The sequence below is a fragment of the Bos grunniens genome, chromosome 19 (assembly GCF_055505025.1).
Source record: "Bos grunniens cultivar Pamir isolate PY7600 chromosome 19, Bosgru_T2T1.0, whole genome shotgun sequence".
Taxonomy (NCBI): domain Eukaryota; kingdom Metazoa; phylum Chordata; class Mammalia; order Artiodactyla; family Bovidae; genus Bos; species Bos grunniens.
This window is the reverse complement of record NC_141183.1, coordinates 33,795,926-33,812,176: the sequence shown is the minus strand read 5'-3', so window position 1 is coordinate 33,812,176 and position 16,251 is coordinate 33,795,926. Positions and strand designations below refer to the sequence as shown.

Here is a 16,251-nt window from a genome sequence, read left to right as displayed (position 1 = left end):
GGAAAGTACAGGGAGCCAAGCAAGGAGAATGGGCAGCTCATGCTCAAGAGATCTGAACTCCCCGATGGCTTTCAGGGAAGAGTTTTTAAAGACAGGGTGAGGGAGAGGTTCATGGGTGTGTGATCAGCTTCTCCATAATTCCCTGATTGGTTGATGATGAGATAACAGAAAGATGTTTTGGGAATCTCAGTTTTCTGGTTCCAGCTGGTCATACAGCCAACTTCTACCTGGTGGGGTTTTATTATCTGCAGAACAACTCAAGGATATGGCTCAGGGTATTATCTACAGCCCTTGAGGAGCAACTAAAGGTCCTTGGCTTTGTTTAATGACTAAACTATTACTAATTTTGTCCTGTTTGACTGTTCTCCTTTGTTTCTGCATTTTCTCACTTCTCTGATTAAATTTCTTCTTTGGAACTTGAAGAAGGTCTGGGAGGCTAAAGCTTTTCTATAGACAAGAGGTGGAGGACACAGGGGAGTCTCTCTTAGGGAAGGCCCTACAGGTCTTGCTTGGTTTCAATTTGACGAGCTCTGTGTCACTCAGAGTCCCTCACATGCCGGTCAGTTGCCAGTCCTGGATTTCAGTTGTATATTTGTTAGACTCCACCACCTTGCTGCCCCTGGTTTTCAGCATGATAAATAAAAGCAAGTGCTTCCACCATATAAAAATGAAGGAGTGACTTTGAGGACTTGCTCTTGTGTTAAGGAAAATCTTTCTTAAACTTAATTTCTATGTTTCTTCCTGTACCTGTGGTCTAATTGCACCATAGGGAGTGGCTGTGTCTGTAGGTCCTTGCATGTGATTAAAACATTTAAAGGACATACAAAAAAGTGAAGACAGTGATTACTTTAGGGAAGAGTACTGATGAACTGGGTGGGGTGGGAAGAGACATTACTTTTTAATTTACTTTTAACTTTTGGTACTGCTTTAGACTTCTTCATTCATTAAGTAATACATTATGTCTGAGATTATATGATCTTCTGAGTCCCTTCTCTACACATGTGCTCAGTCACGTCCAACTCTTTGTAATCCCTTAGGCCGTAACCCACCAGGCTCCTCTGTCCATGGGATTTCCCAGGCAAGAATACTGGAGTGGGTTGCTATTTCCTACTCCAAGGAATTTTCCCAAACCAGAGATTGAACTCGTGTCTCCTACATTAGCAGGTGGATTCTTTACCACTGAGCCACCTGAGGAGCAGTCCCTTCTCTAAGAGTTTGTAATTCTCTTGTGTGAGGGTTTATTTTGTACTTTCTTTCTACAGTCTCTTTACTGAATTCAGTTTGGTTGGTTATATAGAAACACCTCGTTTTTCCAAGCATTACCTGAGAATGAAATTTTCCACACTGAATTCTCCAGGTTAAGGATTCTAATTCCTTTACATTGTTGAAGTTTGGAGTAATTACTAATGGAATACTTATAAGTTGTGTTACATCCCTTCCTACCCTCTTTTTATACAGCTTTATTGAGAAACAGTTCACCTACCATAACATTCACCTGTTGAAATTTGAGTGGTATTCAGCATATTCACAGAGATGGACAACCATCACCGCAGTCTAATGTTAGGGCATTTCAACACCCCGCAGAGAAACCCCATACCCAGTAAGTGGTCAGCCCTGCTAATTGTAGTTCTGTCTCTATGGATTGGCCTATTCTAGACATTCCACATAAATGGAATCATATAGTATGTGGTCCTTTGTTTCTATCCTCTTAAACAGATCAGAGTTAACAGGGTTTTGCCTTTTTCTGATAAATCTGGCTTGCTGTTGTTGACAGTATGCTTATGATGACTTCAAGAAATACCAAGGCAGGGAGGCCATTTGACTTACATTCCCTGGTCCATTAAGATGTACATGACCCTCTCTCTTGCCCAAGTCATCAAATGACTTCAATGCCTTGTCCCATGACTTTAACCCCTGTTTTAACCATCATTTCTTTTCTGGTTCCCCCAATTTTGCAAAGTTGGACCAATAGCTCCTAAATTAGATCAGACCCAAAGTCTCATGCCTTCTCTTGACCCAGGCTCATAATATAACTCAAATGTAAACCTCTTTGGTATCTCTCTTTCTCCTGGAGTGATGAAATGAACCGACATCTTCCTCCTTTAATTGCTATCTTGAGCATCTCGTATCATCCTGCCAGCTAAATTCCACTTTAGCAATAAATCCTCCACAAGTATTTTATGATCTCTCTGGTTTAAGTGATGTTAAACCCTTTGATTCCTTGTATCCTTCCTCTCCCCTTTCTTAAAATAGTCTGTAGCCCTATGTCGAGGACTTTCTCCACTTCCCTTTCTCTAAAATTGCCTAATTGTAAAGGAACAGTTTCTCTGAAGAACATGCATGAGCATAACATTTCTGAATGCAAACCTCCAGGCAGGGTGGGGCAGGGCAACCCCTAAGTCAGTGTGGCACATGTCTGCCAAGGCCAAGGGCATCTGAGTGTTTACAGGGAGAGAGGATACTTGACTGTCCTGGGCAGTAGCATCTCTGTAAGTATCTTCTTTATCTTTCGGTGGGCATGGTGTGAAGAGGGCAAGTTTACTCTGGGGCACTGTTTCCAGTTTGGGTCAGACTCTTGCAGGGTTGTTGGAGGTCTGAGTCAGAATGGCAGGGAGGGAGTTGTCACCACTCTGAATTTGGTCAGAGGAACATGAGACGGTCGGACCAGGAGTATGTCACAGGAATTTGGGGTTTCATGGCTTCGTACGCTCATTGTCAGGATAAGCCCAGAAGTTTGAAAGGGCACCCTTGCCGGGAGCAGTTCTGAGACATGGTAAATCTGGAGACCCAAGAAAATTGAGCCTGTGTCAGGGAAACCAAGCCTTCATTGGGCCTGATGTGGGCAGGGAAAGGATGACAAGAGAGCCTGGCATAGAGCAGACCCAGGAAGTATCTGCCCAGTGACTGAATCACAGGTGTTGAGTCCGAGCAGCTGGTGGCAACTTTCTGACATGGGATGCTGAGGAAAATTTTCAGGCTTGGCTCTGTGGGAAAAGCTGTAATTTAGGACTGACCTGCGGGGGTGCAGATGAGCAAGTAGAAGTCAGTGTGCGTGTGGGAGTCCTGGTGTGGGAAGTGAGAAAAGAACCTGGACTTGAAATCACTTAAGTGGCCCTGAATTGAGGCTGGGCACCAGAGAACAGTCTGGGTGCATCCAGCTCTGGACAATCTGATAGCAGGGGAGCCTGCTGACCTCAGGCCTGGGCAAGGGACACCCCGGCTCAACCTGGGATCAGCAGAATCCAGGCAGCCCCACAGCACCGTGCTCGGTGGGTTCACACTTGGTGGGCCAGGAAGCAGGCCTCCATAAGTGGCCCAGCACTGCCCCCTGGTGGTACACCCCATCAAACGCACACTGACTTAAAAGGATCCCTTCAGGAGCCTTCTTTATTTACAGCTTGGTGGATGCTCTCAGCCTTTGAGCTTTGGGACTAATTATGCTAACCTACATGGGCCCAATCCTGCTGTGATGTGAGAATAATAATCAGGAAAAAAATGTACTTCGTGCCTCTGTTTCCACCAACTGTCTAATCCAGTTAGCCCTAAGAAATTCCCACTTAGTAGACGTTTGAGTGTGCATGCTCAGTCGTATCCAACTGTTTACGATCCCATGGAGTGACCCACCAGGCTCCTCTGTCCATGGGATTCTCCAGGCAAGAATACTGGAGTGGGTTGCCATCCACTTCTCCAGGGGATCTTCCCAATCCAGGGGTTCTTCCCAATCCAGGGGTTGAACTCGTGTCTCCTGCATCTCCTGCACTGGTAGGCAATTCTTTACCCCTGAGCCACCTGGGAAGAGTAAATGCTTAGTATGTGTTCACAGGCATTGTGCTAGACCCTTTACAGGCATCAAACTAACTTGTAATTGCTAGGAGAGGTGCTCTAATTATTCACATGTGACAGATGCGTGAGCTGGTACTAAAAGGGAGGTCTCACTCTTGCTGCAAAGGGGTGACCTTCAGTTCTGAGTGCCACCAACCTGTTAGCAACAGAACCCCCCGGCCCCACCCATAACAGTGGGAGTGAGAGTGGAGAATGGAATGGGTGAGGGCACTTCTGTTTTATGTTTAATTAACATATTTTTATGATGAATATGTGTTATTTTTCTAAATATTTTAAAATTAGGCTAAATTCTGGGTGTCCCATGATGAAGGGATGTGGCCCGTCTAACATATCCAGATGAAGACAGCTAGGAAGGAGGGGCAGGAAAAGGAAGCAGGCTCTTTCACCCTGAGAGGCAGGGATCCAGACGAGTTTGGTAGCTGAAGAGTTGGGGGGGGTAGTTTATTCTGTGTGCATTTCCGGAGTGCAGACCTGGGGCCAGGGGAGCAGCGCTCTCAAGGCAGGGTTCAGCCGCATGTCCAAGCATGTTACTAGCCAGAAAGGGCTGCCGCATGGGTGAAAATGGTGGCCTGTGGAGATGAGACATCTCTGGAAGACGCTGACTGGAGGCCACTGGGGAGTTTATACAGGAGACTTGTTGGTTGGGCAGGGGGAGACTCTTTAGAAGATGGGCCCTCAGTTCCAAAGCCTCTGCTGTCTGTCTGTCCCCTGACCTGCCTTCTCCCCACTGGGCAGGAGTGTGTGTTCTCACCTGTAGGTGACAGCCTTGACTCAGTAGGGGCCCAGCCTGCTCCATGCAGGGGTTCTTACCTTTGGCCCTGTATCTTCCCAAGGAGAAGGGGATGCCAGAGGATGAGATGGTCGGATGGCATCACCAACTCAATGGACATGGGTTTGGGTGGACTCTGGGAGTTGGTGATGGACAGGGAGGCCTGGCGTGCTGCAGTCCATGGGGTTGTAAAGAGTCGAACATGACTGAGCGACTGAACTGAACTGAACTGAACTGAACTCACCTGAGAGTGTTTACGAACTCCTAATGCCTGGAGAGTGAGAGGTGAAAGAGGGGGAGGACTGCACCCCAGAGTGTGATGAAGTTGGTTTGGGTGTGGCCTGGGCAGTCATAGAGCTCCCCGGTGGTTCTAGAGGGAGTGACTGAGCTGTGACTCTGTCATTTCTGTGGGGTCCGTGGCCCGCTTTTTTCACCTTCTATGCTCTCAGTCTTCTGCAGGGGGTGCCTGGACACACAGGAGGAAACTGGGAGCATCAGGAGAGGTGTCACAAAAAGCTGGAAAGAATACAAGCTCATTAGAAGGGAGAAAAGACTCCCCTGAAACATGGGTAGAGAGGAGACAGGAGCCCACACAGCACCCAGGAGGGAGCAGCAGGCATTGCATTCCCTCAGGAAATAAGTTCAGTCAGGCCCTGCAGAGGGCAAGCAGTCCTCTAGAATCCTCTGGAGGACAGGACTGGGGAGGTTAGACTGGTCTTCTGTAGCAGGGGCTTTGGCTTCTGGCCAAGTGGTGGTATTCCTGGGATTCAGGCCTCTTTGGGGACCTGGCAGAAGTGGATCCACAGGGAGGTTGAGGGTCTCCTGAGACAGAGATTAGCCTGAGGGGAACTGGGCTCCTGCTATGACGGTGAACTGACCCAAGCGCCTGCCCTCAGCTCTGCTCCAGCCTAGCGTTGGTATCCACAGAGAAGGGGCCCTCCATTCATCACAGCACATACAGCTCTTTCTATAGCGCCCAGGTCACTGGGGAAAACCACGCTGCTCTGGCCAGGGTGGGACGAGGGTGAGGCAAGTCCATGTCAAACTTGAGGAGGCAACAAAAGACTCAATTATTAGTAAGACTGGTGAGATTTGACCAATATTTTCAAAATCAGAGTTGATGCAAAAGAATGCGTGATGGACAAAATATCAAGATTTTGAATTAAGATGGGATGGGATTAGTGGGTTTTCCTTTTGCCCTAATTCCATTGTGGCATGGCTCTGCTCTGGACTCTCCACCAAAGCGCAGGCAAAGGGCAGAGGGGTATCTTCTCCCACTTTCCACCTGCACTTTGCCTGAGTCACCCATCAGCTCTGGCACCTAGAGAACTTCAGATCTTTGGTCCTGCTGGGAACTGTGGCGGTGGGCAGAGCAGTGGTGCCACCTAGCGGGAGACTCAGGCAGAGCACCAGAGGGCTTGTTACACATGGGGAAGACGTGGCTTGTGGACTTGTGGCAGTGGAAGTGGGCAGCCAGGGGCCTGGGAACAGATAGACTAGCGGGTGTTGAGCAGTGTTGCTGAGATGCTGTTAGTTCTTAGGGTATGCTTCCCTGGTGACTCAGCTGGTAGAGAACCCGCCTGCAATGCGGGAGACCTGGGTTTGATCCCTGGGTTGGGAAGATCCCTGGAGAAGGGAAAGGCTACCCATTCCAGTATTCAGGCCTGGAGAATTCCATGGACTGTATAGTCCACGGGGTCACAAAGAGTCGGACACAACTGAGCGACTTTCACTTCACTTCGCCTCTAGGGCAGTGTGCTCCCATCACATAGTACCAGGAATCTAGATCATTACAATCAACAGGGGAGCCTGAGATGTATACTCCCAAGCTCCAGCTCGGTTAGGAAGCTTGTGATTGCTCCAATGGCTCATTTTCCAGGTAAGGACTCAAAACCTCGAGAATGAGCAGCCCATGATGGTGAAAGAAACTGGAAGCCACCTTAAGACTGGAATTTGAATTTCCTTACTCCTAGTTCTCATCCTAGTTCTTCTATTGACTAAACTCTCTGTTTGAAATAAAAAGATATTGAGGCAGGAACTGTGATTCAAAGATAAGGAAGACAGTAAGTCCCAGCTCCATAGGAGAGTAGAAGAAATAAAAACGGGTCCCTGGAAATGTATGGTAAGTCTTAGGTTGTGACTGCTGGTGAGTGCAGAGGACCAAAGGGGCCTGAGATATGTTTGGATTTCAACACTTGGAGGTGGCCTTGCGGGAGGTGGCTAGGCAGAAGGAGCATGTCTGTGGGCATTTGGGGCATAGGTGAGCTGTTGTCGCAGGGGTATGTGCTCAGCTGGAGGCAGAGGGGACTGTTGATGGCGTCTGAGCAGAGCAGTGACAGATCAGAGTCGTGTTTTGAATAAGATGACTCGGGAGGATGAAGCCGTCTCAGGTAATTTGTGTGGACTTGGCTATGCTTTTGGTTGCCTTGAACCCGATCCTCTTTTGGCCAGATAGCCTGAGTGGACCTCAGAGCCCATGTCCTCACATTACCAGCCTTCAGAGCCCAGGAGGGGTTTCTGTACAACCATGAAAGGCAGGAGGAAACCTATCAAAATTGCCTCATGCTTTCACTGTGATGATTAATATTCAAACTGTCTTTTTATCTCAGGAGCCCGGGACGATTTAAAGCATGGAACCGCTATTAATATTTCCTTACGGAGATGGCTCGAGCGTAAAAAAAAAAAAAAGCCTGTGTTCATCGTCAAGCCCACATTTCAGACAGTAAAACAAAGGCAGTAGCAGACTGCTCAGGATTCAAGGCAGCACAGGTCGAGCAGGTGTGAGCCGAGTGTCAGCGCCCAGCCACGCAGGCAGGGGCCACGGTCCTGCGACCAGAGTTGGGAATTTAAATCCCTGCATGTGGAGCTGTCTGGGGCTCCTCGTGGCCGACAGGACTGATTCTGGGCGTGGGCGCAGCCCATTGGTGCTGCCGCTCTGACCCTCTCCAGGGGGACACAGAGGAAGGGGGAGAAGTGGCGGGAGACGCTATTTTAAGGCTCCCTGCGATCGCATCAGGACCAGCTGACCCTCCAGGGGGCTTGGCCCCTTTCCGACTGGGTCCCCAGGACCATGGGCTGCTCGCTCTTGGCCATGGGAGGTTGATTGTGGCCACATCACAGTGACTCAATGTAAGTCTATGGGCCACTCATGACACTACACCCAGGACCTTCTGTGGTCTGGATTCACTGTGGGACTGAAGGCAAGTCACTTAAACTGAGAAAAACTCATGTCCTTTAGTCTACTTCCAAAAGGACCACCCCATCTTTGCTGGCTTGTAGGCTGGTGTAGGAATGACCTGCGAGTGCCCTTGAGAAAGAGCCTAAATGGTGTCTGGCCACCGCAGGCACGCTCCCCTCATCACCATGTTGGGCTCCCCAGTGTGAGCAGTGGGGTGGGTGGTGCGAAGGGGCCGACTTGTCTCTGCCTCCCAGACTTACTCGGTGGGCGTCTCAAGCAAGCCTGGGAGTGGAAGGGAGACAGAAGGAGATGTTAGGTTTCTGGCCTAGGACCCTTATGCGAAAGGCTGACTCCGGTCCCTGGGCCTGAGGCCAGGAAGCCCCCAAAATAAACGCCCCTGTAAATGCCTTGCTCCCAGTCTCTGCACCTGTTGCCCAGGGGACAGAGACCCCAGGCCCCAAATAGGCACAGCTGCCACGGCTGCTAATCCTGCCCCAAGCTGAGGCTGCGCCATATTTGGGAATGTTTGTCCCTCCACCGGCTGGCCCTCCCCACTCGGCCCCGGGAGCTCAGAGCAAGGGGTCTCTCTCTACATGGTCCTGATCTGGCTTTCTTGGAGACTTCTGTTGGCCCATTTCCCGTTCCTGGGCATGGAGTAGGCAGTGGGTGAACACAGGGGGATGAGTCAGTGTGAGACCTCAGGCCTGAGACGGCAGCAGCGTTGGAGCCTGGGGAGGTGCCGCCTCTGCCCCGGGCGGTCTTCACACCTCGCTCCCCACCACCCCCCACACCCCCTTCCAGGGCCTCCTCGCTGATGCTTGACTCTCTACCCAGGTTTCTGAGCCAGTGTGAACTGCAAACAGCCGTGCCCACACCTGCTGTTTTGGGAAGCCAAGAAATTCATGTGCATGGTTAGGATTGTTGACAGATTTGTAAAGAACATCTTCTGGGTTATTATTATGTCTTTACTACTGATAGGAGAGGCAGAAAGTCAGAAGAACCAGTTCTCCCCAAGGGTACACTGAGTCCCCCCATTTCCCCCTCTTACCAGGAGTTGAGTTCAGCTGTGCGTAGAGTGCCTGCTGCGTGCAGAGCACTGTGCTCACCGCTAAAGGGACTGCCTGTCTGTTGGTTTCTGATTGTGAAACATGTCACCCTGTCACCTTCCTCGGCTCCCTGCTACCTCTGTGGTTTGCTTTGTTTCCCATCACCTTTGAGTACTCCTATTTCCTTGACTGTTCTTGAGGCTCTGACTCATTTACTCTGTATCTCTGGGTCACTGGGTAACCCTCTGCTGACGACAATGGTCCATTTTCTTTACCTGAGCTGCCCCTTCTCTCTGCAGGCTGGCGTCAGGGGTCTTGATGAAGGCAGCCTGAGGGTGTCTAGCACCCGCTCCCCTGCTCCTCCTTGGGGCTCTGAGGACCACCTCTTGTTTGATAAAACATGGAGAAGGCCCTCAGATGCCCAGGCTTCTTGCTCCTCACTGCCATGGAAAGCATGACACATCTTAGCTAAAAATAATCGGTACCATCCTGGGTCCCGGCTGCTGCACCATGGGCTTGAGGGCCTCCGGAACGTCTAGGCCTTGCTCAGGGTAACCGGACCGTGGCTGGGCCCCAGCAAGCAGCCTCAGGAGAGCTCAGCCTCAGCTGTTTTTAGCAGTGGGATTATTGGGAGGGGTAGAAATAGACCTCCACCTTCTGGGAGGCTTCCTCAGCCCACATTCCCAGGCACACTTTGCTTTATTAAAGCTTTCAGCTGTCGCAGGGACCAGGCGTGGAGAAAGGGTTGGGAGGAGGGGGGAGGCGGCCTTGTCCAGCAGGAGGAGGAGGAGGCTGCAGAGCACTGCCAATTGTCCGCCTTCCCCTCCCACCCCTGCCATGAGGACATGTGGCTCTTATTAGAAGCCGAGTCCCTTACACGTTGTGAGGAAGGGGGCCCCCTGACCATCATAAATCAGGATCTCCTCACTTCCAAATAAAGCAGTCTGCCATCCTAGCCCACAGTCCCTTTAGAGCTGACAGATGTATTTTTTAAATCCTGTGTTGATCATGTATTTCTTGTGTAATTAAAAAATTATAAAAGGTAATAAAAAATAGAAATCTACTGCCAAGAGATTTGGCTCAGTAAAGACTTCAGAAAGTTTTCTGGATAGTGTAAGAATTACAGGGGGAGAATTAATAAATTCTATGTTCAAGTACCAGGAAAAAAATAATAAAAGGTGAGGCTATCTATGAAAAGGAAAAGTAACTTGAAATGGCTCTTAATCTGAAGGTGGTGGGATTCCACCCAGAGAACTTAGCCTGAAGGGGGGACCCTCACCATTTTTTACCACTCTGTTTTGGGGCTCACGTGCAAAAGGACCAAGCGATATTGCAGATGAGCTAAAGGTCACCGAGTTCCTAGGGACTTGGCCTGTCTGAGGGGAGACTCTCTTAAGACAGAGTGGGCCGGGCTGATGGGACAAGAAGAGTCAGAGTGGAGGCCTGGAGGAACTTAACAGAAATGGTAACAGTCAAAAGGAAAAAAACGTGTGTGCCATGTGTTTATCTGTCCAGCTATGACGGACTCTCACCCTCAAGCCCGCCGCCTCGAGGTCCTTGTCACGTTTGTTTCCCAGCTGCTCAGGGAGGGGTGTTTTGTAGTGCAGGGGAGTTTGGGCGCTAGGGAGAATCCCAGTTCTAGAGGCCAGCGTGACCTTGAGCTCATTACCCTGTGGTTCCGTTTCTTCCTCTGTGAAGCAGGGCCGACAGCCTCGATTTGTCCTCACTGGGTCAACCGGGGATGGAGTTCAGGGGACAGGCTCGAGTCCACCGCCCCCCTCTCTGCTCCCAGACTCAACTCGCCCTGCTCCCACGTAGGGCACGGCTGGGGCTTATTTGGAATGAGGTTCATGCTTTCCTTTCTCTCTGCAGTAATAGGGCTTATATTTTCTATAGTCATGGGCATCCTTTGCTTTGTGGAATAAACGAACACTGGCACAGTTGATCACAATATTAACAGAAAATGAATGTTACCATTTTGTTGTTGTTCGTTGCTCAGTTGTGTCCGACTCTTTGTGACCCCACGGACTGCAGCACACCAGGCTTCCCCATCCTTCATCATCTCCCGGAATTTCCTCAAACTCATGTCCATTGAGTCAGTGATGCCATCCAACCATCTCTTCTTCTGTCATCCCCTTCTCCCCCTGCCTTCAATCTTTACCAACATCAGGGTCTTTTCTAATGAGTCGGCTCTTTGCATCAAGTGGCCAATGTATCGGAGCTTCAGCTTCAGCATCAGTCCTTCCAATGAATATTCAGGACTGATTTCCTTTAGGATTGACTGGTTGTATCTCCTTGCAGTCCAGGGGACTCTGAAGAGTCTTCTCCAACACCATGGTTAAAAAGCATCAATTCTTCGGGACTCAGCTTTCTTTCCAATTGATTATTTTATTTTATTTTATTTATCTTTAAAAATAAATTTATTTCTTTTAATTGGAGGTTAATTACTTTACAATATTGTATTGGTTTTGCCATAGATCAACATGAATCCGCCACAGGTATACACGGGCTCAGCTTTCTTTATGGTCCAACTCTCACATCCATACATGACTACTGGAAAAACCACAGCTTTGACTATACGGGCCTTTGTTGGCAAAGTAATGTCCCTCACCAAATCAGAGCCTAACTGGAAAGTTACAGATTCCTTCCAGAACCCACCTGCTCACCTTCTTCGTGTGAAATGTTGCGCTGTCAGTGTGTGGGCGTGGCAGGTCCTACAGCCTCAGGGGTTTTCAGCTTTATGGCCCCGGTCTACATAAAATGCATTAGGTATCTCTCTCATCAATTCTTTGTTTAAAATTCTATAAAATGAGTTCACTTCAGAGGTGGTCTTGCTTGCCTGCCTGCCTCTTTTTTCTTTCTTCCTTTCTTATCTGTATTTTATTACATATTTTTAAAAGATAAGGACTATTTTAGAAAACATTATCATAGTATCACCTTGAAAATGAACAATAATCCCATATCATCATCAAATATCTAGTCAGTATTCACATTTTACCTGATGGGATATACATGTGTATCCTTACAACGTCCAAGCCAAGCAGTTGGTGGATAGGGCGGAGTCTCTCTTAATCTAGAATTCCTCCTTCCATTTCTTTCACGGATTTTTTCCCTTGTGATTCATTTATTGAAAAAATTAGATGTTGTGTTCAGTTGCGTTCCCCGTATCCTAGAGTTTATTGGTTCTATCTTGGGTCTGTTTCTGCTTTCCTGTAAGTTGGTGGATGTGATTAGGGTCTGGATCAGACCCCAGTGTGATTGCTGGATGGGAATTTTTCCTGGGCAGTGATGTATATACTTCTTTCTGCAGGCATGCCATGTCTTGTCTTATTTTTGTGATACTAGTAGCCATAATTCGTCAGGGGTTCATAATTTGTATAAAAATGGTGACGTGCCAGACCTTTCATTCCTTCTTCATCTACCAGTATGAACACCTCTGTAACAAGCTTTGTCTGCTTTTTCCATCCCCTGCTTTCCCTGGAAGGTGGCCTATAGCCATCGGTGTGCAGCAGAGAGGCTCTGGGCAAACGCAACCTTTGGCCCAGCCTTGGTCTCACTGCTGGGATTCCTTTCAACAACAGACCCCCCAGGAGGACACCGCGCGTTCTAGTCACAGCGTTGCCAGAAAGGAGGAAAGCACGAGAGACAGATGTGGTCTTTGAGGTAAGGTGATCTGAAATCAATGACAGGCCACAGTGGCCCCCTTTCTGTGGATGACAAATCCCAGAAGGCGCTGAGCTCTCCTGGTGCTTTAACTCCTCCTGAGTAAGTCTGGGTCATCTCATCCCCCAGAATCAGATAAAGGAGGGCATTTGACAATATTTCTGATAATGACGAACAAATAATTCCAAGTTTGACGATTCTGTTTCTGTAGCAGTTCGCCCAGGTAGTATTCTGACTTCCTACTGTATTTTCTCATAAAGACAGGCTTACCCTGGGTAGGGGTGGGATTTTCTGCTGTGCGGCTTTGAAACCATGTAGACTGAGCCAAGAACTCAGTGGTAGATGTTGCCTGGGGTCCGGGGGAACTGGCGCTATTTCACTGATTTGTGTTTCCAGTACTTAGTGCAGCGCTCACGTGGAGTGCTGCCTAACAAACTTTTCCCGTACTCCAGGGCAGTTCCCTGAGAGGGTGTAGGGGGACTCTAGCCCCTGCCTCATAATCCAGTTCAACTTGAGACAGGGCTTTCCTGAACCAAGCCTTCGTGCTTCCCTCATGTTGTACTGGGAGATGTCTCTTTAGACAAACTCCCCCTTCTCCTGCCAGAGCAGTGGTTAACCTAATCTCAAATGTAAACCAAAAGCAATCTCTCCCTGTCCCCACATACACACCCCAGAAAATATGCAGAATCGCTTTATCAAGCCATCTGCTGAGATTTCCACATTGGGCATAAGTATGACCAGCGAACCATTTCAACACTGGGAAGAGAAGACAAATACAGTGAAACAGCCCCAAACTGAAAACAAAGTTTATTGCATGTGAAAAGCAGTCACATGGAAAGTATCAGAGTCAGGAACCATGAAAATACACATTTTGCATATTTTCCGTCCTGTTGCAGAGGAGGGGGCTCACTCTTCACTCTCGTGGACCACCATCTGGGGGAAAATGGGCAGTTCTAGTTCTAGTTCTGTCAGCAGAGCCTCACTTCCTGCTGCTCCCCCTCCCCGCAAGCATCCGGGGTGCATGCTTGTCTGTCTCAGAGGACACGGGGTACTCTTTGGCTCGCAGGCAAATGGATACACGACTATCTACGTGGTGGCAGTCACCCCAGGCCCGAGAGCCTGGTCCTTAGAACAGCCCAGGGAAGGTCTTCCCTAGTATCTCAGGTGGTAAAGAATCCACCTGCAATGCAGGAGACCTGGGTTCGATCCCTGAGTTGGGAAGAGCCCCTGGAGAAGGGAATGGCTACCCACTCCAGTATTCTTGCCTGGAGAATCCCATGGACAGAGGAACCTGGTGCGCTACAGTCCACGGGTCACAAAGAGTCAGACAAGACTGAGCGACTTCCACTTAGGGACCTACACGCCATGAGTGCGGTGACGGAGGCCGGCGGCAGAGGGCGCCCGAGAGCTCCCTTCCCACGGAGGGATCGCTCCCTGCTCTTCAGGACAGTGTTTTATTGGGACTCCCAGACCTGGGTTTAGCCGGGCTCTTCTCAGCTGTGTGATTCTAAGCAAATCCCAGATGGACCAGTTCTAAAGTCGATGGTGTTCCAGGGTCCCGTCCATCTCAAAAATGTCTCCATCTCGGGGGCTTCCTCCCCGGGAGCCACACCTCCCCTCCTAGCCCTCCCCACCCAGTGCCTCAGGACCACCTACCCGGCTGGAGGTGAAGTCTCGGGTCTTTGCTCGCAGCTTATTGACTTGAGATTCGGCAATATCAGCCCGTTCTTCAGCCTCCTCCAGCTCATGCTGAGCTTTTCGGAACTTGGTGAGATGAGCATTGGCTTGTTCATCCTAAAAGCGAGTCAAGTGGGTATGAGCAGTGAGCCCCTCTCTGGAGCTCCCAGGCAAGCAGGGCGGGTGTCGCCCTGGGATCTTGCTGACTTACAGCCTCCTCCGCCTGCCTCTTGTAGGACTTGACCTTCATTTGAAGTTTGTCCACCAGATCCTGTAATCTCAGCACATTCTTCCTGTCCTCTTCACTCTTCAAGAGAGAACATGGGATGGCAGGTCACCAGGAGGGGACAGGGACACACAGGGTCCCAGTGCCTGGGCTAAAGAGTTTCTTCCTGTTTTCTGGAGAGGACCCAGGGTGAGGTTCCGCGTTACAGAGGAAATGCCCCTGGGGTTTCCTTCCACTTGCCTGGTAAGTTAACTCCTTGACCCGCCGCTCATATTTCCTCAGGCCCTTGACAGACTCAGTGTTCTTCTTCTGCTCCCCCTCAAGCTCGGACTCCAGCTCTCGGATCTGGGGGAGCACTTGGGAAGTTAGTCGGGCTGAAGCATGACCAGGGCAGGCTGGAAAGCTCCGCTTATTATGCTGGGGTCCCTCCCCCAAGTACCCGAGTCTCCAGCTTCTGGATCTGCTTCTTCCCACCCTTGAGGGCCAGCTGCTCAGCCTCGTCCAGGCGGTGCTGCAGGTCCTTCACCGTCTGCTCCAGGTTTTTCTTCATCCGCTCCAGGTGGGCGCTGGTGTCCTGCTCCTTCTTCAGCTCCTCGGCCATCATGGCCGCCTGAAAAGCACATCATCCCACTGAGATGTAAACAAAGGTCAGGTGCTTGGAACTGTCAAAATCTGGGGACTCGGAGGACTAGAGCCATGCTGCTGACAAAGGACACAGGTGACATGATGCCTGAGCCCACCACGCCACCATGGACTCTGGGAAGAGCTGCACCAGGCATATAAGCCAGACAGTGAGACCTCCAAGGGCTGGATGGAAAGTGGTTTCTCCCCTTTCTTAAACTGGCCCCTTTAGGACCTCCCCACCCCCAAGGAAATCCCGTCTTTCATTACCAACCCGTGAGTTATAGGACTCTGAGTCTATAACCCAGCATCACGGGTGTGGGGTCTGGGGGCTAAGGGAACTGGAGATGCGGACGGTGCAGGGCCGGGATAATCGCGGGGTAGTGCTCCCCACCAGCAGCAGGTGGCGCTGTGGGACTCGCGCGTCCAGGGACCGGCCTCTGGAGCAGCAAGGTGGGTGCTGGGGCAGGAAGCGGGCTTTCTGTGAGGTGACATTAGGTACGATCCAAACAAATTGCGGGGGGTGGTGTTGTCTCGTTTTCATATTTGGAATCAGTCATACATAGAACCGAAGAAGAGCATACCTCTCCCAGGGCACAAGACATGAACAGAATTCCGGTCTTTTTCATCCACACTCCTGTTATTTTTCATGCCCCCCCCTTATTAATGTGTGGGAGGGCACACGCTGAGTTCTGGGGGTCGGGGGAGTGCTTCTAGAGCAGAGCTCACCCCACATGTGCCCTGGGGAGGCCCCACCCCTTCTGATGGGAACCAGCTCAGGGCTGGAGAGGGTGGGAGGGGCCTCACGTCGGTGATGGCCTTCTTCGCTTTCTCTTCAGCGTTCCTCGCGTCCCTGCTGGCATCCTCAACCTCACTCTGGAGCTGCGCGAGGTCCGTCTCCAGCTTCTTCTTGGTGTGGATGAGGCTGGTGTTCTAGGGCGGGAGGAGCAGGGTTACCACGTGGCACGTCCAAGGCCAGGACCCTGCCCCGCCTCCACTCCGCTCACCTGGGTGTGCAGGAGCTGGACGCGCTCACTGGCATCCAGGAGCTCCTGCTCTGCGATCTTCCTGCTCCTCTCCGTCTGCTCCAGGGTGGCCCGCAGCTCCTCCACCTCGGCCTGCAGCAGGTTGGCTCTGCGCTCCACGATCGCCAGCTGCTCCTTCAGGTCCTCCTGGCCCCGGAGAGCATCATCCAGGTGGAGCTGGGTATCCTGGCCAGACAGTAATG

The 16,251-nt window shown here is 50.4% G+C and overlaps 1 protein-coding gene and 1 long non-coding RNA gene across 3 annotated transcripts in view; one reads left to right on the top strand and one right to left on the bottom strand.

Moving 5' to 3' along the window:
- The window catches only part of LOC147352027 (uncharacterized), a 204,790-nt gene extending 192,336 nt beyond the window's left edge, over positions 1-12,454 (top strand). The window contains exon 5 of the long non-coding RNA XR_015147880.1: positions 12,321-12,454. This is a non-coding gene — a long non-coding RNA (uncharacterized LOC147352027). The remainder of the gene's footprint in view (positions 1-12,320) is intronic.
- Positions 12,455-13,289: 835 nt separating this feature from the next.
- Positions 13,290-16,251, bottom strand: part of LOC147352023 (myosin-3) — a 35,099-nt gene continuing 32,137 nt past the window's right edge. For both annotated transcript variants that reach the window (XM_086358846.1, XM_086358844.1), the window contains exons 36-42: positions 16,031-16,234; positions 15,831-15,956; positions 14,842-15,012; positions 14,643-14,747; positions 14,388-14,483; positions 14,156-14,293; positions 13,290-13,432 (exon numbers count right to left, since the gene is read on the bottom strand). In XM_086358846.1, the coding sequence (XP_086214972.1) occupies positions 13,406-13,432; positions 14,156-14,293; positions 14,388-14,483; positions 14,643-14,747; positions 14,842-15,012; positions 15,831-15,956; positions 16,031-16,234 (867 nt within the window). In that variant the 3' untranslated portion in view covers positions 13,290-13,405. The remainder of the gene's footprint in view (positions 13,433-14,155; positions 14,294-14,387; positions 14,484-14,642; positions 14,748-14,841; positions 15,013-15,830; positions 15,957-16,030; positions 16,235-16,251) is intronic.